The 24,167-nt window shown below is 48.6% G+C and overlaps 1 protein-coding gene across 1 annotated transcript in view; it reads left to right on the top strand.

Moving 5' to 3' along the window:
• Positions 1–24,167, top strand: part of COBL (cordon-bleu WH2 repeat protein) — a 180,434-nt gene that overhangs the window by 122,944 nt on the left and 33,323 nt on the right. Inside the window, exon 10 of the mRNA XM_088018680.1 lies at positions 1,945–2,115. Within this exon, the coding sequence (XP_087874806.1) occupies positions 1,945–2,115 (171 nt within the window). The remainder of the gene's footprint in view (positions 1–1,944; positions 2,116–24,167) is intronic.

Genomic DNA, 24,167 nt, shown 5'->3' with positions numbered 1-24,167 from the left:
TCCGAAACTCTAATACGACCTGCTTGTCTGTGTGTCAGCCATTTTTCCCCCAGTCAACACCTCCCTGTTCATGTCTCAGCATTTCGCCGCCAGGGGAGCGATGATCCTAAGGAACCATCGTCTGTGTCTCATGCCAGTTCATCCTTTTGACCAGAAGAAAATACTACCAGATTTACAGAACCCATGATCAGCAGCTCCTCAAAATACACCTCGCTGTCTCCTTTTCCATGACGAGATCCCCATTCTCCCTGCCGAGCTCTCGCCCAATCTTGTGGCAAAGGGATGACAGCCCTCAGATTTACGGTTCCTGCTTGCACTCAATAAGAAGCATCCACTGTAGGTGGTAGTGTGGATGCGGCTGAGTCATGCCAACTCCAGGCCAGACAGCCCATTTCAGACCAAAGGAGGGCCTCCCGATCAGCTGTGAAAGACCGACTGCCGCCTCGTGTCCCCACGCTTGGAGAACCTGGCCAGGGTGCAGGCAGGCAGCCAGTGCCCATGGGTGTTCAGGAGAGGGAGGTGGGTGTTTGGAAACTGAAAACTGTTCAGGCAAGTCCCGCTCTAAGGAGCACATTACAGGGAGGAGGTATGGACTACTAGCCTCTCTCTCATCGGTCAACTTTGGTTTGTGAAGATTGAGAAGGAAGCCAGAAGCTCCCTTCGGGCTGGCAGTGACCTTGAATACTTTGAGAGGTCAGGAGGATGGTAGAGGTCTTGGTAACAATTTTAAGGGAGACTTCCATCCCCATCAGCGATCCCCATGAAGTAACGGTACGCTAGCAATTCCGCAAGCTGAACTTTGTTAACTGAAGTCTAGGCTTTACATTAACAGATACAAATGTAAAAAGTTACCCCTGCCCACACACCCCACACAAACGAGCATCTTTTTATTCGGATACCTAGATATAAAAGGGGGGAAAAATTGAAACTTGCACTAAAATAGTATTGGCTGGATTTGGGTCTGACCCAAGTTCCTTGGCAAACAAAAACTGAGCCTTCTGGTAGAGAGAAGCTTCCAGGACAAAGCCTGTTCTCCCCACATGCCTTGCCCTTGGGGGTGACTTCCGTGGACCAACCAGATAGTTCTCATCCTGACGGCTTATAGCTTCTTTGCACTTTGAGGTGACAAATGACGGATCTGGCCATGGGGACATCACTTTTCTCCCACATCTAGAGAACCATAATCAAGAGAAGGAATAAGTGGATATGTCTCTTGATGAAGAAATTATATTTCTTAATATTTATTTATTAATAATCTGATGGCAGGCATGAAGCACAGAGTCTATTAGTTACTACATGACTCTAAACATAAAAGCTTGAAAAAAGCGTTTTTCAAAGAAAAACGTTTGGGAGTAGTTGTGCCTGCCAGAAACAAATTGCAAACAAGTAGGTATTTTCAAATTGGCTCAAGGAGAGGACACTGTGTGTGTAAAATGTTAAAGCATGAGTGAGGTGGGATTTGGTGCCATGAGGCTGGATTCGGTGCCTAGTGAGTTTGAATTTGGATACCGGGCGTGGCTGGATTTGTTGGCAGGCATGGTTGAATTTGGTGCACGGTGAGGTTGACTTTGATACCAGGTGTGGTTGGATTTGGTGCCATGAGGCTGGATTTGGTGCCTAGTGAGCCTCAATTTGGTACCAAGTGTGGATGGATTTGATACCGGGTGTGGCTGGACTTCGTGGCAGGTGTGGTTGAATTTGATGCATAATGAGGTTGACTTCGGTACTGAGTGCTGTTGGATTTGGTACCGCTTGTGGTCAGATCTGGCGCCGGGTGTGGCTGGATTTGGTGCCATGAGGCTGGATTTGGTGCTGGGTGTGGTTGGATTCGGTCCCCATGAGGTTATTTTTGATGCCCGGGTGAGTGATGGCTGCTTGCCTTCCGTGGGAGGGCAGAGTCTTTGGGCTTAACCTTCTGAAGTCACCCCTGTTGATTCCATGTAGGTGTTGGACGGCAGGTGCCACAAAAGCCTCCCAGAGGCTCTGCTCGGGGGCCCCCCCAGTTAGTGCTCCCCCCGCCCCCACCCTACCCTCCTCCCGACACAGACGTGGCGGAGCCTCTCAGCTTTCCTGGGGAGAGTACTGGTTCCGAGGCCTCGGACCTGAGACCCACACGTACGTGCCTCTTGTTTTCTTTCCCATATATGTCAACTGCCCATCTCTCTGCTCACCGGTGTCAGGGCTGGGTTTCCAGACTTTCCATTCTTGCCTTGGATGTTTGTGACGTTCCTCTCCAGCTTTTCTTTCTAAATGCTCGATGCAGTGTGTCCGATTTAACAGTGAATGCGCTCGGAATGCCATGCAGGTGCCCATAAAGAATGACTTAACTCATTAATCATTCACACTGCGGTCAGACCTCGGCCAAAACTGCACTGTGTGGGTGAAGACAGTCAGCTAGGAGCTACTGTTCCTCGAATTAGAACTAACCTCAGAAGTCTGCAGGTAGCAAGAGCCCACGCAGTCCAGCTCAGCAATTATGGGATTTTGTTGGTGAGCTCACTCCGGCAAGCTGAGAGTGCAGAGGAGAGCCGTGTTCAAGACCGGGGGGGACGTATGAATGAGGACCTTTGAATCGTATGGTCAGCAACCAAGCGATAGGAGTGCTACCCTGCAGAAAGGGAAACCGAGGCAGCAGAAGGGGAAAGAGCTTGAGTTCCATCTAGCAATAGCCAGAATTAAAGTCTCATTGTTTTCTACTTCTTATCGCACCCAGCCTGAGACCGGGCTGTCTTCGTTGTCTCCTGAGGTTTCTTTGGGACTTCCATAAATACTGTGTATAGCACTCCGACCTCCTGATGGGTAATCATTTTACATATTTAACCATATGTATTCTGATGGCGGCGTCAGCATGGCAAGCCCGTGCTCGCCCCTTTGAGGATGACTCATCGTGGCAGCAATGCTTCATCATAAAGGGGCACAATCCTGGACCATATTCTCGGAACAGTGTCCGCCACTCTGCACTCCGCCCAGGGAGCAGCCGGGGCCCATGAGTGGGTGCGGCCTCTGGCTGGGAAGTTCATACTTTTCTGACATTGGACCCCTTGATCTCTTTCTGTCTTCTTTGGAAATGATGATTAGCTCACTGCCAGCTTCTGGGTAAAGAAGATAATTGTCGGATTACTTATCTACTGCTGTAGGAAAACTAATCCTGATCCATTCCATCTTTTCTGACAAATACTTATTTTCCGTCCTTCAAATATGTTTGATCATCTTGACGTGGGACATGCTTCTGGGAAGCAAATAATGTCTACAGGGTATTGAAAAGTAAAGGATCAAACATCTCAGTCAGAAAGATAACAGCCGAGGTGTAGACAGTTCTGGAGCTGTTCCCTCTCTGAAGAGAGTGGGTCTCAAGCCCGTGAGCTTCGGGGGCCCACTCTGTGGATGCTGCCCTCATGCCCAGAATCCTCCTGTGGACGCTGGGCAGTCCAGGGAAGGGAGGAATAGCCGAGGGAAAACAGGAAAGCTAAATGGCAATTAGGGGATGGTTGCAAGACCAGTAGATTGTGGGAAATGCATGGATGGGTCAGCCAGGCCTCGCACACTTGCCCACACCTGAACTGACGCAAACCTGCAGATCCCCACTTCCTCCCAGGCCCCCTTGCACTTGGGGGACACCATCGGTGTGTGGCGTCTGCTGGGGAGACTGGCAGGCGAGATTTGGGAGGGCTGCTTCCAAAGGCCGGCCTCAGGCTTGGGTAGGAGAGCTTCCTCCTGGGTTTCTACGGTGCTGTGAAATCATTTCCCACCCCTCCCTTAGAGAGAATGGAACCAGGCAACAAAGGATGAGGCTCCCCGTCTTCTTGCTTCATGGTTTCGCCCCGCCCTCCCTCCCCGCTCCTGGGCCCATGGCATTCTCCCCATGCGTTCATTTCCCCAGACATGTCACCAGACTCTCCTTGGCCCTCTGGTCATAATCCCCCCCCACCCTCTTCCCCTCTCGGAAATGCCAGTAACCGAGTGAAGAAGCGCGGGAGGAATGGGGGGAGAGGGGCCCTGTGAGGTAGGGGCTGGGGCTCCACACAGTCTCCTCCTGCTCCTGCTCCTGCTCCTGCTCCTGCTCCTGGCCGCCCCTGCCCCAGAACTGAAGGCATCCAACTTGGAGCTTCTATTTTACCCAACGCGCCGAACTTTCCTGACCATTTTTTACAGGATCGAAAACCGGGATCTCCTACCCAACCAGGCAGAAAGCACCCTGCCTTCTTTGATTCGGGACTTCAGAGCAGTGAAGGAAAACAAACCCTGTGTTGTCATCTGTCTTATTTTTTCACAAGATGTTGAAACCTGGGTATTCCTTCCACCTGTCCCAAGGGGGCTATGGGCTGCTGGCACGTAACTGCTGGATCTGAATTTGGGGCCCTTGCTGGCATATACAGTCTCACCTTCTGGTCAGACTTCTGGCTATTCGCAGTGGTGTGGAAGGAAGCTGAGTGGAGATGGTTTTATGCCAGCCGCAAGCTCTTGTACTTCTCCTGCGTTCCTTGTAAAAGATATGATGTGCTTCTGGTGGAGACCGACCCTGAGTACCTGCAAGGGCTGGGTGGTCCACGAGGCATGTTACACGTGACATCTTGCTCAGTCCCCACCCCAGCGCGGGGGGTAGGTTCTGTCACTGGAAGAAACTGAGTCAAAAGGACTTACATCACTGGCCCAGGGTCTTATCACAGGATAGGTTCGGCAGGAATTCTCATTAGGGCATCTTGACCCTCAGTCTCTGCTCCGTCCAGCACCCGTGCAATTTTCCCCACCATTCCAGAAACTCCCACGGGCACATCTTTGGCTTCGCACATTCCTTGTTATACAGATAGTAGAGTCCACTCCGGTTGTTAAAAAGAGGAAACATTCATTTTGTTGAAAACCATGAGCTCAGCCAACCTCATGGATAAAAAGGTTAAAAGAGCTGATGGATGCTGGTCTGCACACAGATGAAGGAGGTGCAAGAAAACGTGGAATGGGTCAAACACAGCACCACCCTTCATGCTGAGGTCTCTCCGGAACTTTTGGTTCTGGCCATTTTCCCTCACCCTGACCCTGACTTCTGTTGGATCTTGGTGCAGCCCCAATCCTCATGCTTTGCTGGTATACCCCCACTTTGCTGCTGACAGCCTCCCCTTCCACTGACCCAAGAACTCGCTGGGCATCAGGCCCTGAGCCCAAGCACAGATGCTTCATTTCCGTCTTCATGCTGAACATGTTACCAATACTTGACACATGGCCATGAAAACCATGTTCACCTGCAACAAAGATAAATGGAGAAGACTGTGAGTTCTAGGTTAGCGCCGCATTTATCTGCCACCCTGCACTCTTTTTGAACCAACGAATGGTCTGTAGGCAGAAGAGATACAGTGACCATCCACTAATGCGTGTATCTGACTGAAGAGGCCCCCTGTATGCAGCCGGTCCCCCAGCTCCCCCTGGGTAGACCCAGCCTGGATATCAGATGGATGTGAACTCTTTGCGTGCTCTAGCCACACACCCGGCCAGGGTCTCAGGAACCCATCCTACCACAGCTTCAGTCCAGATTCCTCCCCCATCTAGGTGTTTACTCTTTACCCCCCACGTTGTATTGCACACATTGGTTTAAGCTACTTGGAGGCCATGCCGGTCTTATTCATGTTTGTATCCATTCGTCAACAAGAGGCCTGACACACAGCATATACTCAGTAGCAGAATATGCCAGAAAATGTCTCATTGTGAATCACTAAGTATCAGATTACAATGATACAAGCTCTTCCATTGAGCTTCATTGAACTGAGATGTGTTCCACGCTAAAGGGCATCCAATACCAGCTCAGCTCTGTCTATGGGTCACTCTCCACGGGGTCAGCACTGCATCAAACCCTTGTTGTGGTCTCACTTGAGAAAGATGTGAGGCTCTCAGGAATATCCAGCATCCTAGCCTCCGCTTCTTTCTTACTTGTTTCCGGCTCTGGCCTACCCACTGGGATGCCTTTGGTTGTGTGGCAGGTACCGCTAGAGGGGCCTCCGATGGTTGCCACCTCCTGTGTTCACCCCGTTGTGTAATCCCTACCCATGAACATGGACTGGATTTAAAGTGACTAACATTTTGCTGAACAGAATGTGGCAGAAGCAGTGGGATGTCACTTGTCACTTCTGAGATTAGGTTTAAAAAAAGACTGTGGCTTCCATCTTGGATTCCCTCTCTCCCTCGCTCATTCTGAGGGAAGCCAGCTGCCATGTTGAGAGCCACTCTGTGGGGAGACCCACATGGCAAAAAAAAAAAAAAAAAAAAAAAAAACTGAGGGAGCCTCCAGCCAACAGCCAGTGAGGAACTGAGATTCTCAGCCCACTGAGCATGAGAACTGAGTCCTGCCAACTCCTGCTGGAGTGAGCCTAGAAGCAGATGCTCCCTCAGCGGAGCCCATAGTTGAGACCACAGCCCAGGGGCACCTCGGTTGCAGCCCTGTGAGACCTAGACTCAGACGCAGCCAGCCAAGCTGTGCCCACAGAAACTGCGAGATAATTCGTGCTTATTGTCTTAAGCCTCTGCGTCTTGAGGTAATGTGTTCCATAGCAAGAGATCACCAGTACAAGCTGAAAGAAAGAGAAACCCCTCTCAAGCCTCCCTCCACAGTCGGGGAACCCCTCATCTCCCAGAACTGGAGTCCCACAGTGAGACGGACTTCACTTCAGTGAAGCCTAAAGTTGTCGCCAGGGACTGAGGCTCGTTCAGTGTCTTCTCTAAGTCATCTTTGGGGTCGATCTCCTCTTCAGGCTGGCACCGAGGGGCCTCTGCCTGCTCTGTGCACCGCATCCAGACACCAGAATTGTCAAAGGAGGAAGAGAGACTATCTCTTCTAACGGTTGCATGGGAAACCTTTCCCAGACGCCTCCAACTGCAGTTTCTGTTATGTCTCATTGACCACTGTTGGGTAATACACTGCCCCAGTCTCTGGTGAGAATGGAGTCACCCAAGGTGATGGAAGCCCATCCTGACAGCTGGGGCCAGGATCAACTTCCTCTGGAAGTGGAGTCGCTGGTCAACACCAGAGCTCTGTGAACTGGAGGTGTAGGGAATGCATGCTGTGTAAACAGCCCACGGCTTCCCCTGCACTCGGGTCGCGACCCTAGGTTTAGTTGCCATCTGGAGCTCATCGGGCATGTTCTGAGTGGGTGCAGAGAGAGGACCGTGAGCCAGTGGGGAAGATGAAGTAGACAGAACGCAGCCTTTTCCAAGTCAGCTGAGGGGCCAGTGTGAGGTGTGTGTGTGCCCAGAGCTCGCGGACTTGCTCTCTGCCACCCCCCGGGGCAGAAGTGGGTCTCCTCTCTCCCGGGTCCTGCTCTCAACGCTTCCTGGCAGCCGTGGCCGGGATGGCCTGTGGAGTCTGAGTTGGTGTATACTTATTGCACGCATAGGAGGAAAATGCCTGAGCTGTGTCACGTTTCAAAGCCTTATGGCACAAAGGTCACTGTGAGTATAATTATAGTAACAGTGGAATAGGGCTTCCCAGGTCTGTCTTCTGAATTCCATGTGTTTCATGCGAATAAGCTTTCCTACTAACCTGTCCACGTCTAATCATGCACTTAGGTGCCTCGGGTGCATGGCTAAGCCAGTATATTTGTGCACATGGAATGTTTTTTTCCCCTTGCAACTTTCTAATCAGCTTGCCTTCTGCTGACATTGGATTTCAGTGGAGCCTTCCTTGTGAATGACCATGGTGCAGCCTATGTCACTAGTTGCACTGAGTTGTGTGTTTCCAAGACTTGCAGAGCTGGTCTTGATTGGGCCTTTAACAAGTCATCCCTTACATATTCCAATGAGAAGACCCTGGAGATTTAAAGATCAATGAGTATAGAGTTCAAATTACAGATCCTCGGTAATCCTTTATATTTTTACAATTAAACTATTCAATGACTATCCTTTTATTAGACATTTTCCTGTGATAGGTTTGAGTACATCAGTCTTCCCTTGGCTATACTTCGCTGGGGTGATTGGCAAAGGATTTTGAAGGCATGCAGGAAAAATGGGTCCCTGTCCCCTGATCCAAATGACCTGTCTAGTCATAGCACCTCTAGCAACACCACGGAGGTTTCTAGGTGGTTGGTTTTCAATCTGTAATTAAGTAGCCCATTCTAAAGAATTTTAAGGAAATTCTAAAATAGCGAAATAAAATGAGAGAAAATAGCTGGCCATTTTCAATTAGACATAGTAATTTGCGTTTGCTTCATATAAAATTCATAATAATCATCATAATCATAAATCATATTTTAGGCAGAGTGACTCAGCAGAAGAACCGAGAATGTAGGAGTACGTTGGGCCCAGCTCTGTGGCTTCCTGGCAAATGGCTGTAATGAAACCCCCACACTCTGGGCCAGATGCCCCCTAGAGGCTCTGGCTCTGTGATCAGCCATGAACTTGCCTGAGCACCCAGCAGAAAGCAGGAAAAGAAAGGCAAGAATTTTGCTAACACCCCTCAACTGAGACCAGTCTTCTGTTTAAAGTCACCTAACAGCGTACTCTAAAATCTGAACCAAAATTAAACACTTTGCCCGTCTCAAAACAAAGCAGTTAATCTTCAAGCTTATGACACAAAGACAATTCTGGGAATCTTGTTTGTGGTGGAAGCACCCTCGAAGCCTGGCAGGTGTGTGGACTTCAGAGCGAGCCCAGGGAAGCACTCTTGCCTTGGTCTGGTGTTTGTTTGCCATTTTCCTTCCCGGAGCAGGACAGCCGGCCACACAGCCACTCCCACTGCCATGGGAAAGGGCGAGCATCCAGGAAAACAGGAAGTGGGTAGTGAGCAAATAGAAGGAAACTGGTGACTGTGGGAGCAGAGCCTGTCCCTACTCAGAAGCATGTTGGAAAAAAATTGGAACAGGATCTTTAGCCTGGTGTTATTGTACCTTTGAAAACCATGAAATCCACCCAGCATGAACTAAAGACTGGATGCTACTTAGAAGCAAAGCAGTGAGAATCACAATAGGACTACGGATAGCATTTTTAAAACTCCCCCGAACTTACTTCCCTTTGCTAATTATTTTTCAGTGCTTTATTTACAAGCTGCTATGTCCCCAACCCAAGAGAGAATTGAAGGAGTTAGTGACAAGTCAGTGCAACAGGTGTGGGCTGGACCCGGCTCACACCAGCTAGAGAGAACAGACCATTGAAATCTCGGGAATTTTGCAAGCCAGTCGCTAAGCGGGACTATTATTAAAAAGTCAATTATGTAAGTGAAGCTTACAAATAATACAAAAAATATAGCAAACATTGAAAAGTCATCACTTCCTAATGATTTTATGACATGTTACTATTTCTGGGTTTTTGAGGTTATATACATATCTTGAATCACTATGATTCAATAACATTGTGACAGTGAAAATACTATATAATAGTATGCTACAGCACATCCCTTTCCAATGCCACATTCAGCAACTGGCATCCATAGCTGGAAATCAATCATAGAGGGTTAAGGGAGCTGAAGGTCATATAGAATTTACAACAAAGAGGGGCACCTGGATAGCTCAGTCAGTCCCAGTCTTGATCTCGGCTTAGGTCATGATCTCAGGGTCGTGAGTTCAAGCCCTGCATCGGGCTCAGCGCTCAGCACCGAGTCTGCTTGTTCCTCTCCCTCGGCTCCTCCCCCACCCACCCCTCTCTCTCTCTCTCTCTCATAAATAAATAAAATCTTTAAAATAAATAATTTAACTTCCACTGTTTAAAAAAAAAGAATTTACAACAAAGAGTATCATACATTTTATTATCGCTTGTAAATTTTGTGCTGTCCATGCTTTATATCAGTAGGACTTTATCCATCAATCTATTGATGGATTGATCTATCTATCCCTTTTATTTTTTCCTGAGAGCCGGTTCCTAACCATTTACCAGTCTACCACTGCAGAGGAAGAGCAAATAGAAGTAGGAATGCTGACAGCAAATTTATCTTTGGTTTTCATAAGCTGTTTGCCAAGCCCCATGCTAGCACAAAGAATCTCAGCGGGTGTCTGTGTCTCTTGAAGCTTTAACTTGTAGCATGAAGTCAGACTAGATAGAAAAACCTTTTTTTTAACATCAAAAGATATGAGGACTTCTTTCTGAATTCATGTAAATCTAAGTTCTTCACAGAAGTAAGGAATGAACAGCTTGATTTTTCAGGATTATTATTAAATATCATTAGTTTAAGAGCGAATAGATTAGGAAGAAGCATTCCCCTGCTGACACTAGTCTTCTAGATTATTGTTTTAGGATTTGTCTGAGATGATGTGAGTTCAGACATAGCCCTTCTTTATTTTAAGCCCTATCCCTGAGACCCTCACGGACTTAAGCTACTTGCAAGGAATGGCCCTTTCTCAGAGGGGTCAGTCACCCACTGAGAAGCTTCCCGAAAGGGTTTTGCTCCTTCAGAACAGTAGATCTCAGTGTGCATGTGCGAGTGAGGTCTTTCTCCGACTCAGCAAATCAATCCGTATTTTCTCAGTTGATGCCTGAACCCTGCTCAGGAATGGCATTATCAGGGTCGGGATGGATTGGACTGCCATGAAGGGCATCATGAAATGATATTATCTATTTTCCCCTGGAGCTCTGCAAGTAACCTGGACTTTTTGCCAAATGGTAACAAATGGCTTTTGCCTACCGGCTGGCCGGCAACTCTACCTGCAAGGTCTTTAAGGTTGTAGCTAAATCCGAATAATTATATTTGACAGCCTAAAAGACAACAGTGAGTTCAGTGATGATTATGATCCAGTTCTTCCAAGGGACAGAACTGTGTATGTTGGATCAGTAGACCTTTTTAACAACTGACATCCACAAAGACTAGGAGGAAACAGAAGAAATAACAATTATGTGATGCGGCCAATACATCACTGTCTAAGCGGCATTAAATCTCCAGGGGCTGGAAGGTGAATGATGATGGTGATGTTTATTTTGCCAGAGTTTGTCTTCATATGTTGCCATTTATTTTCCCCCCACAGTTTATTGCTGTGCATCATTCCCTACTCATGCCAAGCGCTTCTGACGGATGTCCCTTCCTGGAGCTCCGTACCTCTGACTTTCCCCGTGCCTCTGCTATCCTGACTCCCATTCTCCTGTTCTTCTACCTGTCGGCATAAAAAGGCTCATTTGTACCCCCGCAGTCTACTTTCTCTAGAATTTACGTATAAAGGCATAAACGACAGAGATTTGTGTGACCGACATTCATGTTTCCTCACAGGAGGTAAAGCCTTGTCTGTGCAGATTCTAGGTTGATGACCTTGACCTATCCGAAATTACCCTTTCATTGGTTCTTGGGTATGTTTCTGTTAAGGACCTTGCTTTATTCTGATTCATTATTAATTCATGTTTTTCTTATTTGGTATACTCAGTTACAGAATATCTTCTCCATTTAAAGTAGATTATGTCCACAAAGAGACCATGTAGTCAATTTAGATACACCTGAAATATTCTGTCTACCTGGTAAAACTTAAGTGCCTGAAATACGTGAACTATATATATAATCTGTAGGAACTCACAACTCATACACACACACACACACACACACACACACACACATTCAGGGATACATAGGACCCAACTTTTTTTAAGTGTTTCTCAGATTTTCCTATTACTGTGTTCTCTGCCATGTAGACGGTTTACAAAAAGGAAACAGAGGAAGGAGGATGTGTCTTGCTTCATCTGTTAATTATGCATTCAGTCACTCACCCATTCATTCACCGAACACTGAGAACTCGCTTGATGCCCGGCATTGTGCCAACAATGGGGGCTATTACAGTGACGAGCACATGGCCTCTGCCCTTGGGTTTCACTCACCTATGGCCCTCCACACACAAGCAAAGAAGTAATGATGATTCCATTGGATAAACGCTAGTCTGGAGGTTTGTCCAAGTGGTAAAGACACTCGAGGGTATGACAACCATATCCACATGGGCGGGCTGCCTTCTCTTGCTGCAGTGCAAGGTCCCTTTCTCATCTTGAGAAAACCCATCCAGTTATTGAGAATGAGTCACCTCGGCGGTCCTAAGACAGAGCAGGTGGAAATCATCATCTTAAGATTCAGGGTTTATGAAGAACAACTTGCTTGCTTTGATTAACTTTGATCATTGTGCAGAGATGCACTTCAACCGGAGAGGCTTATCATGTTTCTCTCCAAAAGATGTTTTAAATGTTATTTCTCAAAGTAAGAAAAAAAGAATCAGTGAGTGTTTTTTACTTGTATGACTGTTGTCTGGTTGATCACAATAAAACTATTAGTGATGATTAAGATAGGAATTATCAGAGCTGACATTGGTATTAATAATTAAGAAATACAAGCTAGAGCTTACAGAAATATATAGCTAGACCTATAAAAAACCCATCTAGTGCCATGTGTTGGTGGAAAAAAGCCCAGAAAGTTACAGATATCACTCACAAGGAAAGAGAGGACAAGTTGGTGTCTTTTTGTTTTGTTTGTTGTGTGTGTGTTTTCTTTTTTTTTTTTGCATTGAAATAAAGAACTTTTGTCTGATAAGTAGCAATCACTTGACCTCAAATTATTAAATGGGGAAAGTCTAAACAAGAAAAGGTAATGTTTACCTAAATGTTGGGAAAAGCATCGAGATTTATGACCCAGACCTTAAGATTGTAGATTGTATATAATTAGAGCAATGAGCATTTGTGTGAGAAGTAGCTATTATGCTGAAGAAAAAGAGCAGTCGAAAAATCCTAAGGCAAAACGGAGACCAGGGAAAGGTGATGTTACTCATAGAATTATTGGTTATGAAAACATAAAATATAAAGAAACATATGTCAAACTTTACTGAAAATAAGAGGACATAGATGTGTACGTGTGGACACGGAGAACAAACAATAAAGCTACACCAATTCACATGATGAATAGAATCAGCCACGAAGTTAGCCAAAGACATGGATTTTTGGTTTTACCTCAGGGCTCTCTTGCACCATGATGGCCGGATACACAGCTGGGGAAAATTCAGGGCAATTCGATGACCAGGATTCCAAGATCTACATATGTCATGACACCGGACTAACCAGCGTTAGACTCTTCTAGGTATCAGATTAACTCAGCGAAACATTTTTCCTCCAGGCATTTGCATTTCTGAGAGGTTTTCCTTTCTGGTTCACCTCAGAACCCATCCCTCCTGGGGGTTATTCATTCTCCATAGAAGTCAGCAGGAGAACTGTGTCTTTGGTCGCTAATGTGACACATGCTATCAAGAGTCACAGTAAAAGAAAATAAATTCGTGGCCATTCACATTTTCTAAGCAGAGACACAGATCAAGCAGACCTGGTGGCTGGCCCATATGCCTGCTGGTTGACAGAGGAGCCCCTCAGGAATATGAGTTCTGTAGCAAGTGCTAAGGTGAAAGAAAAATTAACTCTATGCTCTTTTTCAGCTACAACTGGCATCAATTCTTCTATTTTCATCAGAGACAATATCAGCAGTGGATAGTAGAATGTGCTGTAATTTCATGCAATCCTATTTATGAAGATTCTAAAATTATTTAGTTGTAAATAAATGCTCCTAACTCTGCAGATGAAACAGTTTGGGAAAATCTTAACACAGTTTACTCACTGGCATTTTATTTTAGCTCCCATTACAATCACTCACACGTTGCACCTGCGTGGTGATGCTTATGGACTGCCCGTCATCGTGGTTTTCCTGTTGACTTGGGCCCTTAACTTGGTACTGTGTATTCGCAACTTCCATATCTGAGGATATCTGATTCAAAACATGTCCACGTGTGGACTAACGTTTTCTGTCACAAAATGCACTTTTCTATAATAGAAACAAGGCTACAGATTAGAGGAGATGAGGGCCCTGCACTCGGGTACAGAAGGTGTCTTGAGTCAGCCAATTCTACATGGTCCGGGAGTTAATCCACTCACAGAGCACTTCTGGCCCCTCTGAGTAGCGTGTGTCCGTGCGTGTGCGCATGCGTGTGTTTTAACTACTTCCATCATTCATATCCAAGGAATGTGGAGCAGGAGAAAAACTCAAAATTGTTTTGGCCCTTATTAGTCACCATGGTAAAACAACAACAAGCAAACTTCAAACGCTTCAGTGAAGATGAAGGTCCCAGTCATAAAAGAAATGAGTCTTGGAGGTATCTGTGGCTTATTTGTGGTTTATTCTGTAGTTCCCGTGCTTCATTTGTTACCAATACAAACACAAGATTGGTAACCCTTCCACCCAAAACTCTCTTTACTGGAAACTGCGAGATGAAATTTATCATCACTTTCTGTGTTTATTTTGCCCTTCAAGTCTTTCTACAACCTTTCTCTTCCTTTCTTAAGAAAATAATAAATTTTTATTACTAAGGGTGAAGCTGTGTAAATGTCAGAAGGTTGTATCTTCCCATCTCCTTCAGTAAAGAAAAAACAAATGATAAGAGATGAAAGGTTCTGAGATTATTTAGACTGGCTACCTTGTTTCCAGGGCAATAAATGTGCTGTCCAGCGCTTAGGGAGTTAAAGTGGGGGGGGGGGGGAATAGACAAATGTGTAATCTAAATCAGAACACAGTGGCCAGTGTGCATCACCCTTTTTTCTTTGGCTTGTGAAGAACTAGCATTGATGAGAAAACATATCTCCCCATGTTTCGACTGAATTAGAACCAGTAAGTGAGGAATATAAAGACTTCCGGAAGAACATAAATTCTAAATTATAAAAGGAGAAAATGGACAGCAGGTGGCCACATCTGGCCTACAGACATGCCCTGTTGGCTGAGTGGAATTGCCAATATTGTTAGATTTGTCCCCAAATTCTGTTGCCTCTGGAATGCATAAAGAGCTTTCCTTCTGTGCTGTCTCCCCTTCTTTCAAGGCTGGGAGATCACCCCGCACTGCACACCCCACCCTCCACACAGCCCCACCACCCTGGGGATCCTTTGATTTATCATCAGTCTCGGGCTGATGTTTTACCAAAAGGGAACGGAAGGGAACGTGCTTGTGTCTTGCAATCAGGCTCCAGACTCTACATGGACCAAAGCGGAGACATGAAGCACAAACCTGTAGAGCATCCATTTCAAGAAAAATGACAGAAGACGTCATTCTTGGTGGGAGTAAAGAGCATTTGTAGCTCTAGCCTGTTTCTCTCATTGACATTTCTGCCTAATCTCTGCCGTGTTGGATTTGCAACCTCGGTCTCAGTCAGTTTCTCTGCCCTGTCTTCTCTCGTGCAGGCAAGCCCCCGGTCGGCCCCCACAGGTACAGTGTTGACAGAACTAGCAGGGGAAGGTGCTGGAAGGCAGCACTTGCCTCCGGGGTGTGTGCCAGCCCCTTTTCTGTCCCTCTCATTGCTGTTGTCACATGAATAAGGGCAGAGTGGTACCCTGCTGGGGACCAGGGTGTGCTGGGGGTGGGGGCTCCCGAGGCAGTGACAGATAGGTTATGTGTGAAGACCGAGTTTATTAAGTTCGGTGAATATAAAAGAATATAAATGGTTTTAGATTGAGATCTTTAGTCTCGAGTAGTGAAATGGTTGAGTCTCCATTGAATACGGCAAGTTGAAGCAGAGGAAGAAAATTGAGATTTTGTAGTTTCTATGTTTTATTTTTTAACAGTTTTACTGACATGTAATTGGGGTGCACACACACACACAGACACTTGTATACACCTGTGAAACCATTGACACAATCAAGGTAGTAAACTTCCAGCACCCTTCCTGCTTCCCAGTGTCCCTCTGTAGTTGTATTTAATCTGTACATATGTGTGTGTAGACACACAAATGGAACATCATACACTTAACTACCCAGATAACCTGATGGCAGTTCTGTAAATTCAGTGCGAAAAGAAGCTAACAAATTCTAATTTTTAATAGCCAAAATTCTAAGTCAATTGAGAAGCAAAGCTCTGCGATAATTAATTAGGTAATTGTTAAAATGTCGAACATCAAGGGTTTGAACTGATGATGTCCGTGATAGAGTTAGTTACGTATTGATCTGATGGGAGGGAAAATTAGTCACAGCATTTTTAGTCAAAGCAGTAGTTTGAATGCATTATCTGGGAAATGTCAGTACACACACTCTTGTGCACACGTGAGCCACTGAACTATTTCTCCTCTATCCAAATTATCAAGAGGAAACAAAAAGCTTGTTCTCTGCTGTGTAATTTTCTCCTGCTAAAGAGGCAAGAGTCTGTGAATGAAGCCACACATCAGGGGAATTCAGCCCCGAGGACCCCAGCTGCCCATCTCAGGGGAGGCTCTGGCTGCATTCAGGGGCCAGCCACCCTGCTGACCCCAGCCCACCCACCTAGGTTAGCAGGCAGCCAAAGGGGGTCTTATTGGCCAGAGGGAGTTTCCAGGGCCACAGGTGTCTGTCCCTGCTTATTTCAACCACCAGGGGGAGCCCTGATTATCCTCTGTTTGGACAGTGGGAGGGAAAAATGGAAACAAAGTTACAAAAAGCAATCATCGGGGCTTTCAGTTTATGCCAGTCTTGTTGCAGAGTGGGCTTCAGCGACTGTGCTCCTAGGGCTCAGCCCCCTCTGTTTACAAAGAAGGGAAGGTGAGGCCGGAAAAGTGTGGTGACTTGCCCAGGATCACAGAGCTGAGGAGAGCCTGAGCTCCCGATTCGCAGATCCTCACTCGCTGTTGCTGGTGTGGGGACGGGATCCAAACAGGAGTGTAGCGGATATGGCTGGTGTGTGTGTGTTAGGAATTATCTCTACCTGTATCTCAGTCTGTCCCTCTGTGTCTGTCTGCCCATCTGTCCATCCATCCATCCTCCAGGCACCCACCCTTCCGATACCTGTGCACAGGAAGTCAGAACAGCATGCAGGCTCCGCCCCACGTGCGCTCTGCAAGGACTGTGAACTTGGCCACTTAGCCCTCCCAGAAATCATTGTCAGGGCTTCTTTGGTGCCTGACTTAAGAATTAAGAAGAATGTGGTCCCTTCGGGGTTAAGATGGGCACTCACCTAGGGACCGGGCAGAAATCCTATAAGCTTGAGTGATCTCCAGCTCCATCCCTCATCTGTCCTTAGCACTTACACCTGTGCCCCCCTGGCTGTTGGCCGGGCAGAAAGCAGCTCCTGCAGGGGAAGGAGCCTCTGCCAGGACTGGTGGCACAGGGGCTGGCAAGGTCGGCCTCGGAGGGGACTCAGTCTTCGCTGTTCCGTCCCCAGGAAGGAGAAAACTACCCCCTGCCTGTCTGTCTCTTAACCCTATCGAGGGCAGTGCTATTGCTAACATTCTCATTTTAAAAAGGAGAAACTGAGGCACAGAGGTGACAAGAAATTTGATGGAGGCCAGAAGCAAGAGCAGCTTAACATCAGGCAGGACTTGGCACCCCACAGCCTGGTCTGTGTGTCTGCAGAGGACAGACAGAGGAGCTGCTATTTGCACTGGTGCGGTGGTCTCTCTGGCTAGAAGCTCACCCCCAACGTGTAAGAGCTAAGAGCAGAGACGTTTGTGAAAACAGCCGAAAGCAAGGATGGGGCTGCAAAAAAACACCCCCGATGGGGGGACCCAGCACAGAAGGAGGTTGGAGGATCCCAAAGACCATCCAGACAGTGAACTCATGTCAGTGCGTCTCAGGCTCACAGACTGTCCTAGAATGCCCACTGCTTTAACATTTTCTTACAGCAGCTCGGGCCGCCGCCCTGACCCCAGAGCCTCGACCGCCTGAACAATAGATGTTCACGCCTCCCCCTGCTGGAGGCTGGGAGTCCAAGGTCAAGGTGCTGGCAGGGTTGGTTTTCCGAGGCCCCTCCCTCTTGGCTTGAGGGTAGCCGTGTCCTCCCTGGGTCTGCATGCATTCTTTCCTGGGCACACACCCTGGTGTCTCCCTTCTCATGGGGACACCAGTCAAACTGGGTCAAGACCCACCCTAAGGGCCTCGTTTTAACTGAATCACTTCTTCAAAGACCTCATCCCCGTACAGTCACGTTCTGAGGTACTGGGCATTAGGACTGGGACACAGGAATTTGGAGGGAACACCTTTCAGCCCAGAAAGCCTTGCTTACCTTGGCGGTTTGCTGGGGGGAGGACACAGGCTGGGGTTCTGAGCTGTACCCAAAATAGGAGCACAGGGTAGTGCCCAGGCTTGACCTCGCTGCCTCTCTGTCCAGCTGGGCCCATTTTGCCCAAAGCAGGCCATGTCCCATGCTGTCCCAATGCCACCAGTGGGCCACCGTTGCATGCGTGTCCTGGCTCTGCCCCAATTTGAATTCCATCGCCGCCATGCAGCTCACACCCCTGTCCTTGCTTCTGATTAGCACCTTTGAAGGCGGGCCAGCAGACATTCCCACCACAGAGCGGGGGCTCCAGTGTTCTCCAGTCCCCAGATAAGTTGTCCCTGACCTCCTCCTCCCCTGTCCCCACACACCTGTCAGCTCTCACCTGGATCTTTTAGGCATTTGCGAGTGTGCATACGCGTGCATGCGCGCGCGCGCACACACACACACACACACACAGATCAAACCTGTCTAGTCTCTTAGCCGCATCGGAAATACCAGGGCTTTGGAGAGAATTCCTAATAAGCACAACACATCCTCTCGCTTTCCCTCCACTTTCTGTGTGCGGGTTCCTTCTGTGAAGATGTTTTAGGTGTAACCGCTTCTAAATGTTGCTGCAGAAATCCGTGTTATTCACTCACGCAGGTCTAATGTAATGAATTCTATCTAGGGTCAAAGTTGTCACCGGTTTCTCCCCCCCTGGGAGGGCTTCCGAGGAAACGCGGCCCACGAGTTAACCAAGGAGGCTGGGTGGCGGATGGGCCAAGGACGCGGCTTTGCTCAACCCACGCAGGACTTCCTCGGTCAGCTGCATAAGCTGCTGAGTCAGTGTGTAGGCTTTTTTTTTTTTTTTTTTTACTTGCAATTAAAAACAGCATTTAGAGGTGCCTGGGTGGCTCAGTCGGTTGAGCCACAAGGAAATGTATAGGTTGCTCATAACCCAAACGTGGGCATGAATGAGAGTTCTGAACCAATCACCGTGGCCCTGGGAGTGCCGTGTACCCATTGGCTACAGCTAGAATGCACAGACCAATCACCAGCAAGGATTCCCGTGTTTGGTTGCGTGGTCGGGGTCCATCTCCCAGGAGACCTCAGCTGAGGAAGTCCAACCACAGACGCTCAAGTGTAGCACAGGGCTTAGAAGGGCAGGCTAGAGCCGTGGTGGGGCGTCTCATCTACCTCTCTGTGCCTGAGTTTTATCTTGATAGCAAAGGTGGTTTTGCGAAATACACCTGTGAGTACCTGTAAAGCATTTAGAACGATGGCCAGCTCTCAACAAATCTTAACTATTATGAAAGTGGGCAACATTTAAAATGCAGGAGATCGTGCTTTAAAATCTTGATTTCTGCTCTTTCAAAAGAAATTACATACAGCAACATCAGTTTTCCTCATGAAAGAAAGTGTGGGACGTAGCAGTAGCTGCTCAATTTAGACAGACACTGACTCCTCTCTGTGCCCCATCCCCACGCCTGGGCTCACTTCCATCCCTCACCGATGGTCCCTGACCCCACAGGAATGTCAGTTTCGACCCCTGCTCTAGTGAAATTGAAGCGATAAAGTAATTCAAGCCCTCATTTTTAAAAACCAGAAAAATGCAGGGGCGCCTGGGTGGCTCAGTGGGTTAAGCATCTGACCTCGGCTCAGGTCATGATCTCAGGGTCCTGGGATCGAGCCCACATTGGGCTTCCTGCTCAGCACGGAGTCTGCTTCTCCCTCAGCCTCTCCCCCTGCTTGTGCTCTCTCCCTCTCTCTCTCTCTCAAATAAGTAAATAAAATCTTAAAAAAGAAACAAAACAGAAAAATGTGAATGTTATATTGTCACATAAGCCCTAAGCAAAATGTTGAGTTTCCTCCTTCATATGCTCACACAAATGATGCAGTCTGTTTCTGTCTCCCTCCTTTATCTTAGGATGTTAGTTGACTATACATATTGCCTTTGAAGGGACTTCTTAAAATGTGCCTTTTTACAGCTCGTGAAAATGAAGTGTCCCCCACTCATGAGGTAACACCCCCCCACTTCCAGGACCCTCTGGAGGAGGCCATGCCCTCGCGCTGCCTTCAGGGGGCCGCCAGGCCATCTGCAGGCTGGGCAAGCGTGGGTGAGTGAGAACACGGCCGGGGTTACGTCCGTGTGCCTGGTGTGCAGTGCTCCCCAGGAGGTCAGCCTGTCCCTCCCTCCAGGACAGCCGAGCCAGATGCTACAGGCCCACACATGCCACCCTCCCCACACCCAAGACAGAGTCCCTGGTGCCAGCCAGGCTCCGAGCTGCCTCCCAGGACACGTTGAGCCGTGCCCGTGGCTGACAAGGAAAAGATCATGTTCCGCAGCATATGCCCCTGTTTCCATGTGATGATGAAACAGAAGTAAAGAGGCCACAGTGCCCTCTGGGATGGCCCGAGCCGGTGTGGCTGCTCTTAAAGTTCTCCTTTAGATGAGACCCTTGAAGTGGCTGCAAAACCCCCAGTGCTGATGGGAAACCTTCTCCAAGTCTCAGCAGGCAGCCTGAGCGCCCGCACACCAGGCTTCTTGACTAAGCCGTTGCCCTGCGGTAACACGGTGACTCGGGACGGCAGCCCGGAGCGACGGACGACGGAGGCAGCTCTCGGCGTGGCAGCTGCACCTCCGGGCAAGTGTCCTTGGGTTTATCCGCCCGCCACCTCTGCCAGGACCGCAGGCGAGGAAGCAGAAAGATGAACCGGGCTGTGTCGCTGCCAACGACACGCTGGGTCTGCTGGGTCTGCTGCTCCCGCAGGTTGCTCCATCAGAGAGGTGCACTGCAGAATTTCATAGACTTAAAGTAGTGCATTAGCCTATTGCAAAACGTGCTTTTACTTTTCGGAACAATTTCAAAGCGGGAGAAAGGTAATGAGCCCTTTTAATGAGGACCACAATCACCAGGTAGAGGTGGAGGTGAAGATAAAAACGCCAGGAGAACTTGTACCTTACAGGGATAAGACCTGGGCTCGGCATTCTTCTCCAGCCCCTGGATGTGGCCTGTTTGATACCGGAGGTGATTCTGTCCTCAGGAAACCAGTGAGCAAATGAGGAAGGCAGTGGGCCCGAGGATGTGTCCTGTTGTGGGGCCAGAAACACAGATCACGCCGGAATGCCAGGCTTGAGACCCTGTACCTTCACGCCCTCGGGAAGTCAACAAACCCGAGCTGCAGGGGGACGCGCACACTGTCTTGTCCTGCTCCCACGAGAATTCAGGACCCTAATAATTCCATCTGGTTCTGCGTATTGTGAAGTGGAGGCATGTTTAGAGACAATTTGTACAAAGTTGTATGAAGGCATCGTTCTACACCCCGGGATGTTCCGGAAAGGGAAGAGGGGAAGGAGCCCCCGAGCAAAGGACAGCCTGTTTTCCCCACCAGACATTGTCACTCAGGGTATGACTGAGTCAGGATCCCTGCTTCATCAGACGGATGACGAGGAAAAACAATGTGTGGAGAAAAATCACATCTCACCAGGTTTAATGGTTAGAGTTGTCTCTGCAGAGTTTTACCTACAGGACGACCTTGGACCCAAATATATGATTGGGTCAACTTTATTAAAGGGAATCCAGCTTAAGGCAGTCCGGAGTGGAGGACAGACAGGCCCCTGTTCTTCCTGGCCTGTGTGGCGAGCCAGGCTCTGGGCGCCTGTGTGGACGGAATACTAGCTCGCAGACTCAGCTGTCCTGCAAAACACCTTTTAAGAGAATATACCTTTTCTAAAGGACGCACAGTACACTTCTGAGCTGTCTGTTTTTTTTTTTAAGAGTTGCCCTCAAATAAGCCTCATGAGAAAATTCATATTATTTTTTATAGCCACTGCTTTGACTAAGATAATCCCCAGCTGTATTGCCCTCTGGACTCACCTGCCCCAGAATAAAATGACTGAAGATATTTGTAAAATTCAAGACACTGCAGTGTTAAGGACCGGCCATTTCTAAGGCTGGTCTTAAGAAGGTCACGTGTGGAAAGGGACAGCACAGGGCGGTCGGGACACCTCACCCAGCATGACCCGTGAGCTGGTGACCTTTCTCAAGCCACTTTATCCCCTTGGCCTCACATTCAGATACAGATTTGGACCAGAGCATCTGCACTCTTCCTCATTCTCTGCAGACTGTGGACTTTGAAGTCAGGGCCAAGAGAAGGTCCACGTGTGCTCAGCCTCCCGAGGGAGCCCCTCGGGACAGCTAATCTTCAGTGCAAATCTGTGCTGTTTGTGCTGTACGGGGGCCTAAAAACCAGTATCTGCTGGAGAGAGAGAGAGAAAGAAGCAAAACAGTAAAAATCACTGCTCATGAATAATCCATCCACCTCTGCCCAGTACTCAGTGCAGCAAAAACAATGAAGCAAAAAACAGTGAATCCCTTAGTGCTCATAAAACATCTCATTTAAGAAATGTGTTCATGGTGGACCTGTGAATATGGGCGTGAGAAGTCATATGACCATGTGGTTTTTAATTATTAAAAATGTGGTAGTCCAGAGAAGAGTGAGTAACGGAAACATGCAGAGGAATTATGGCAAATGTACTTATATTTGTTTAGGGTCCAAGATCTTGTCTGTTGCTAGAAAAGAGTTCAGTGAGATTTCAGGGGAATGGGAAAATCAGGACTTGTGTTTGGAGTTGGAGAAGCCGGGGGCAACGTTGTCTCTCCACGAACGAGTTCTCTGCAGATGGGAACCTTGGCTTTGACCCTCACTCGGGAGATCTGACCCATGAGGACGTGGGACTGCCAGCCAGAGTGGGTGCCACTGGGCTCAGTGGCCTCGGGGACAGAGCTCAGGGGGCAGCTGGGTGGCGCAGTGCTCAGAGAGCCCTGCCGTGCTTGAGGCAAGATGCACTGCTGGCGGCATCCAGCCGAGTTGAGGCAGGTGTCCATCAGGAAGGCGATGCCCGTGGAGCATCTGTGGTATACACAGTGGGGTGAAGCATCTCCGTTGCATCCACCAAGGGCCGGGAGGACCCAGGGCACTCTCTCTTCGGGGATAGAGGGGATGTTGAGATGAAAAGTGCAAATAAAGGGCCAGGAGAACCAGAGGGAAGAGAATCCGTCTGAACCAGGGGATGTGGGGGACAAGCCCCCAGAGGATCTCCCCAGAACTAGAAGAAATGGCAGGTCAATGACAGTCCCCTCGGACTGTCTGCACGGATGGATCTGGTGCTGAGGACAGAGCCAAAGCACATGAAGCCGATAGTCAGGGGGGGTACAAAGGAGCTCCCACTTACTCACCAATGCCCCCTGCCTCTCTGGAACTTTCTCACACATCAGCACTAATGACGGTCCCTCATCATGCCGTGTGGGGTGATCCACCGAGTACAGTGAGTGCTGGAGGCAGGGGTGCGGCCTGGATGAGAGGGTGGGCCTGGGGGCTCCATGCAGGCCAGGAACTGCCCCACGGGGAGGTGAGGCGGAGCCCCTGCAGAAGGACAGAGACGTGGCCCAGGGCAAGTAGATGCAGGCTCTTTGCTGCCGACCTTCTCGGCCCGCACAAATGGGCGTCCACAAAGCTTCACGGCCACGTGTCACCTGGCTGGGCCAGCGTTCTGCCCTCCACTAGGGAGCTGAGACACCAGGGTGAGCTGTCTCCACAGTCAGAGGGCTCACAATAGAGAGAGCTTCTCAGTGGGGGCCCGGCCAGCTGGGGGCCCTCCGCCTGACGCTAGGGCACCTAGGACATCTGACTGGCCCCGTGGCAGGGACGTCCTCCTGCACTGGCCTCCCGCGCTCCTGGGCCTGGCGCTCGAGCCGCATGCCCTTCCTTAGGGAAGTTCTTCGGAGTCTTCAGACGGTAGTTTCTGAAACCCCATGTGATCGAGGTGGTTCTTGGATTTGCCAGTTTGGGGAGACACCATGATCACATCTGCGCATAGACTGATAGGGTCAGACTAACCACAGACTCGTGGTAATGGCCGCATGTATGGAGCCTTTGGTATGTTCCGGGCACTGCCCTCACTTTCTGCCTACACCTTGGCATCTGGTCCCCCAAGATGTGTCCTTGAAGGAGGGACTGTGATTCTTCTCATCTGCAGGTGAGGGAGTCAGACTGCAGGGACTATTTGCTCGAAGCCACCTCTGAATCTATGCCATAGCTGCTCGAACGGATACAAAAGATGCAGGAGGGAAAGAGTGTGTTCCATCAGTTGAGTATAAATTAAGTACTCAGACGTGAATAGGGTGATAGATCTGCTTTCCTTCAGGTTTTGGGGAAATTTTCTTATATGGGGCACCTGGGTGGCTCAGTCGGTTAAGCGCCCCACTCTGGGTT

This window comes from Eumetopias jubatus, unplaced genomic scaffold (assembly GCF_037043125.1).
Source record: "Eumetopias jubatus isolate StellerSeaLion01/CBP00866 unplaced genomic scaffold, mEumJub1_p1.0 scaffold_14, whole genome shotgun sequence".
NCBI classification, from domain to species: Eukaryota; Metazoa; Chordata; class Mammalia; order Carnivora; family Otariidae; genus Eumetopias; species Eumetopias jubatus.
The sequence above is the reverse complement of the archived record's forward strand: the minus strand, read 5'-3'. Positions and strand labels throughout refer to the sequence as shown.